Source organism: Cavia porcellus, unplaced genomic scaffold, assembly GCF_034190915.1.
Source record: "Cavia porcellus strain 051 isolate PalLab524CR breed Dunkin Hartley unplaced genomic scaffold, mCavPor4.1 scaffold_3, whole genome shotgun sequence".
Taxonomy (NCBI): Eukaryota; Metazoa; Chordata; class Mammalia; order Rodentia; family Caviidae; genus Cavia; species Cavia porcellus.
In genome coordinates this window covers 66,476,117-66,482,116 of record NW_026947486.1, presented here as the reverse complement: position 1 = coordinate 66,482,116, position 6,000 = coordinate 66,476,117, and the positions used below count along the sequence as shown (strand labels likewise).

General features: G+C 37.3%; 1 protein-coding gene across 7 annotated transcripts in view; it reads left to right on the top strand.

Moving 5' to 3' along the window:
- Positions 1–1,162: 1,162 nt before the first annotated feature.
- Rbm41 (RNA binding motif protein 41) overlaps positions 1,163–6,000 on the top strand; it is a 71,598-nt gene continuing 66,760 nt past the window's right edge. For 2 of the 7 annotated variants that reach the window (XM_013150229.2, XM_013150225.2), the window contains exons 1-3: positions 1,388–4,764; positions 4,865–4,981; positions 5,577–5,769. In XM_013150229.2, coding sequence (XP_013005683.1) covers positions 4,700–4,764; positions 4,865–4,981; positions 5,577–5,769 — 375 coding nt within the window. In that variant the 5' untranslated portion in view covers positions 1,388–4,699. The other 5 variants (XM_063246245.1, XM_013150227.3, XM_063246246.1 and 2 more) reach the window with 5 other exon arrangements.

Genomic DNA, 6,000 nt, shown 5'->3' with positions numbered 1-6,000 from the left:
AGAACAGTTTGATTGATCAGTTCAGCACCACAACCTTATAGGGTTACTTGATGTAGGCTATGATATGACTCATACTTTTTTGTGCCTATATTCAGTCCCTATTCCTTATGAAAGCTACCAATTGGTGTGCTGCATGTCGATATTTATTTGGGTATGTGCTTTCAGAACAGTCATTTGCACATAGTAGATTCTGTATAACTCTAATATTAATGGTATTTTCAGTCTTCTGAAAGTTCTCAACATAGGAGGAATGATGTTGTAAGGGTTTTTTGTTTTGTCTCAGTAATTGCTCTTTTGCTCTAACCTGAACATGATAATGTAAAGCGCTTAGTGAGTCTGCGCCAACTGGATCATCTTGGAATATTTAGTCATATATAACCACTTTATCATGAAGTGACTTTAAGTCATATTTTGTACAGTGTTTTACAATCAAGCTATTCTTCTGAATTATCATCTCCATTTTACATATGAGGAAGCTGGCCTAGACCAGTTAAAGAAACTTAACTGAAATCACCACTCAACTTTAAAGTCAGATTGCCTCCAAAATACTCTGTCATATTGTCAGTAACTGAGAACAAAGATTCAAATCCAAATAGTGTAGACCCCCAAGTCCACAAGTATTGTTTTAAAAATTTGAGTCCTCATGATACAAGAAAAGCCCTCTTTAAGAATGAATTAAGTGATATGTGGTTCAAAATTCAAACTGCACAAAAATACACAACGAATTTTTTTCTTGTTCTTGACCATCAGCCATCTAGTTCCCCTGCTTGGAGACACTGACCATTATTTTTAAATTTTTATTTGTTCTCCTAGACATTTTTTATAATTTCAGCCACTATATTATACCTTTCTTTTGATCCAATACAATTTATCCACAATACGGATAATTTTATTATGGATAATTGTACATACTGAGTTTTGACTTTGAATGAAAGCATAAGTCTGTATTATAGGTGGGACTAGAGGCTTCACCGGAAACCGCAGGGTTTCCCAATAAATCCTTGAAAGAGAAAACTGATAGGAACAAATTAGAGGGAAATTAGAGCAGAGTTTAAACATACTGGATGAGTCAAGGAGTCAAAGGTGACTCCTAGGTTGATGAGATGGACATTTTAGGTGTTAATCTTTAAAATAGAAGGTACAGAGAAATTCTTAAACAGTGTGTTACGGTAAATTGTTAAACAAGTATGTACTTGTCACTCCATACTTTCTCTTTCCGTTTATATCGACTACGTCTCCATGCTACTACAGTTCCCAGAGTCCCGCGCTTCATCACAATACTCGTAAAAATCTGCTGCGTAGAATTCTGGGACTTGAGGTCCGTGGCCTATTTACTCAAATTAGAATAGGGGCCTGTGGAAACATGAAAAGGTAAGGGCTTGTCTGAATTGCAGGCGGAAAGAGGAGTTCTACCTTTTGTTTTGAAAATGGCTTTTCTGATTTTCTGTTAAGAGTGTGTCACATTCTTGGGAGTTGGTTTCTTTTGAGCCGTAAGACAAAGGAGAAGGGAGGAGGGAATGCGGGCCCCGCTGGCCTGAAGGGTGAAGTTCAAGTAAGGCCGCGCGATGGTTTCGATAAGAATGGCCTCCAGGCACAGCCCTCAGGAGCTTGCCGGTTGCCGCGGCTTCTTCCTGTGTGAAGTAGCCCAAAAAGGTCATGGCTAACACATTCCTGGAGTGGGAATACCCAGGCCAGCTCCTCCCCGACCCGCCCTACCTCCTCCTCGTACTCAGAGATGGGCTCAGGATTGGGTGCATTGATTTGCTTTGTGTGTGTACTAAAGGTTGGCAGGGTAACGAAACCAGGTAGCGCTTTCAAATCTTAGAGTAAGAAAGTGATATTTTGCTTTTACAGGTTTATGAGGAAAACACAAAACCGACTCGTTGTGTTAGGGTAAAAGTGTTTCTTCCAATAGTTCCCTCTACTGGTTCTGCAGTAAATAGCCGCTTGAACCAAATGGTCCTTGTTGAGAGCCAGAGCCTAAAAACTATGGGTGGAACGGAAAGCCATTTAAGGATCCTCATTAAATTAGTTTTGTATTTACGAGAGAATCACCATTCTGGAATAGTCGAATGAATTTAAAATATTGAAATTTTCTTTTGTGCTTTCAGTTCCTTATATCTTCAAAAAAATGTTTCTGATTTTCATGCCTAAAGAGAAGCTTAAAATTTTTAATGATGCATTTCATATATACAAAATAATGTATATAATGTATGTGTAGTTCAAAACTACTCATAAAGGCTTATATCCACTACAGTCTTAAGAAATGGGACAGAGTAGTACCGTGGAAGTTCTTTGTGTCTCTTCACTGATGGCTTCTTCCCCTCCCTGTTCTCCCATGAAATGACCTTTCCAGAATTTTCCATTATTTTGTTTTAAAAATATTTTCCATATACCAATTTATTCCTGAACAAAATGCTTCTACTTTTACCCAGTTTCAACTTTGTACAAGTGGACACATAATTATATAAATTGTTCTGATTTAATTTTATAAAACTCAACATTTCTTTTTGAGATTCACTTGTGTTGCTGTATTTGGCAATGGGGTAGTCACTATAAAAATAACCCTTAAACTTAGCAAGAAGTTCTGAAATTCTAAATAATAAAAACTGAGATACTTAAATAGTTGTAAAGATACTTTAGTATTTCCCCCAACAAGACCAACTCTTTATAGAGCGTATGAATTTTGCTTAGATTTGTAAAGGTTTTTTTTTGTGGTGGTTGGTAACTGGCACATGCCTATAATCCCAGCACTCAGGAGGAGTGTGAGACAGGAGGATCACTGGAGTTTGAGGCCAGGCTGGGCTACAAAGTAAATTAAAGGCCAGTCTGAACAGCATAATGAAATGCTATCTCAAAAAGACAAAATAAGTAAAATAATTTAAAGGGTTTTTATTTAGATCTTATTACAATCCTACACGTTAAGGGCTATTTTATAAGGAAGGTACTAGATAGTTAATATTTCCTCATGGAGTTAACTGGTTTATTCTGTTTGTTTTGTGTAATCTATCATTGCATGTATGAATGGTCCTGGTATTTTCTCATACTCTAATAAGGATTTTCCATTATTTTAGTTGGTTCATGCTCACCATTACTTAGATTTCTACACAGTGGTGGCTAGGCTATAAAATGTATGACTTCATATTTCTTTCTTTGCCTCCCTTTTAGATACTTCCTCCTCTCTTATAGCTTTAGATGTTGACCCTATAATGCCTTGAGATTTCCATGTTTCAGTCTCAGAGTATTCTTATTGTAACAATTCTCTCATCTGTCATTTTCATTTTAGCAATCACTTCTTGTCGCCTCAGACTTAGTGTCTTTGAAGTATCAAAGATACTTCATTCTGTTGTTTCTATCTATTATCATATGTAGTTGATTTAATGTGGCTGTAACAATACTGATTTTTCCTTTCCTAAACAATTTGTGCCGTCTGGAGTTTTCCTTTCTTTCACTGGTATATCATCCTTTTGTTACAATTTGAAATTAAATGTTATTACTTCCTTACTTCCTCTCTCCCTTCAAAAACTTTCGGTTTTCTAACCCTTTTGATTTCCACTATTGTCACTTCAGTCGTGACTGTTATCATGTTAAACTTCAATTGTTTTATAACTATTCTATTTTCATTTCTAATCCATGTGGCACATTATAAACGTATTCATGTTCTTAAACCCTCACCTAGTACTGTGTCACCAAATGCCTAATAAGCTACTTTTTGGGGGGGTTTTGTTCTTTCTGCCACAGGATCTCACTGTGCTGTTCAGAGTGGCCTCGGGCTCATTTTGTATCCCCAGTCTGATCTCGAATTTGTAGTGATCCTCCTGCCTCAGCCTCCCGAGTACTGGGATTACAGGAGTGCACTACCACACCCAGCAAGCTACTTTCTAATACCTATGTTTAAGTCTAGTCCCTTTAGTGTATTTAAAGCTATTCACAGTCAACATAAAAAGAAGTTCCCATTCTCTCCCAGTATGTATTGTCTCTTCATACCTGCTTTCCCAGTTTTCCTTTTGTTTTTTACACCCAATCCTTTGCCTCCAGTTTAAGAATACCTTCCTGATAAGTGAAAAATGGCTGAGGATGTAGCTCAGTGCAAAGGTCATAGTAGATTCAATTCCTAGTACCACCAAAAAAAATTCCTTCAGTGAGTTCTTACTAATTTGGCATAAACTTATCTGTATCATTAGGTTTTATATTCTCTCTCTCAGGAGCATCCACCCAACACAAACACATTTCTCCATACATAGCTTACAAGTTTCTTAAGTGTCTTCGGTGTCTTTGACTTCCATCATTGCCTAACGTAATGCCTTCTGTGTAAGTAGGTACTGAGTAACTGTTGGTGAAATGAATAATAAAGGGCAGTGGATCATTAAAGAAGTGGCTATGGATAAACATTATTGACAGGTAATATAGATAAGGAATGTTTTTTCAGACTCTATTATGGCCTGTGTTTTAATGTCCCCTCCCAAATCCTCACATGGTCATAGGTGGGCTTTTTCAGAGGTCTGGACTTCGAGTATGTGATTGATTCATGGCACAATGGGGAGATTAAGGATGTGTGATTATCAAATTGGTCCATTGAGTGGTTTAGCACGGCCCTAATCTCAGCAGTCTGGATAACATAAAATGGGCAGAAAGATGGTGTTAAGGCCTCTTGTTGTTTTTGGTTCCTTGGGGGCACCATGAACTGTTATCCTCTGTGATGGCCGTCTGCCAAGCCACCCTGCCTTGGAGCTGGCCAATTGTGGACTGCAGCCTCTACAAACTGTGAGCTAATTATAACTTTCATGTTTTAACTTTGGGTGTCAGATTCTGTGACTTTTCCTTTGCTCACTAGTTTTTGTGTCTTTTCCTATATCCACTTTAGGGTTAATAGCTGTGTGAAGAGTGATGAACATGTCCTGGAGGAGCTAGAAACAGAAGGGGAGAGGCAGCTAAAAAGCCTCCTTCAGCATCAACTGGATACTTCTGTCTCCATTGAGGAGTAGGTATTAATTTTGTAATCATGTAGAGTATTATAAACTCATAGACTCTCAACTCTAGGTGATGAGCCTCTCTTAAAACCTGAAGAGAACACTCCTTTCTTATTTTTCTAGTTTTGGGGCAGACTTCTATGTATTACTCAGGGATTTGCTTCTGTTTCTTTCTCTAAGAAACTTCCTATATCCTACTACATCTGGACCAAGTACCTTTCCTAAGTTCTTTTTTAGTGCCCTGTTTTTCCCCAAAATAACAGTTGTAACTCAATATTATCATTGCTAATTTGCCTCTCTTCTGTTCTTTCATATATATATATATATATATATATATATATATATATATACATTCATTCCTCTGTACATAGGATACCATCTTATGCATAGTAAATATTTAATAGACATTTGTTGATTTAGCAATTCATTGGTCCTGGATGGGGGACATTGATGGAGTTCTATTTTGTTGCAATGATACTTTAGCCTAGAAATAGAATATGAGAGAGAAATTGTCAGTTTCTTTGTGCCTCTTATAATGATAAGCTCTCATTCCTTTGAACTGTGATAGCATCATGATGTTATTACTCCTATCTTCTTGTTTTATAGATGTGTCTCTAAGAAAGAAAGTTTTGCCCCTGGTACTATGTATAAGCCCTTTGGGAAAGAAGCAGCAGGGACTATGACTTTGTCCCAGTTCCAAACATTGCATGAGAAGGACCAGGAGACTGCTTCTCTCAGGGAATTAGGACTCAATGAAACAGAAATCATGATCTGGAAGAGCCATATTTCAGGTGAAAAGGTGAGTGGGGCAGTGTTTTTTTTGTTTTTTTTTTTTTTCCTGGAGGATAAAGAACAGGATCGTTTCATTTTGACATTGAGAAACTTTTCATTTTTAGTTCTCACAAAACTAAGCTTTGGGTATGAATCTTTGGTTTTGTAAGACATGGACACTGGTAAACTATTAACTTCCTAGCTAACATTTTCCATAAATACTTTGAGTTCCTGGGCCCTAATCACCCCCTTGATTGAG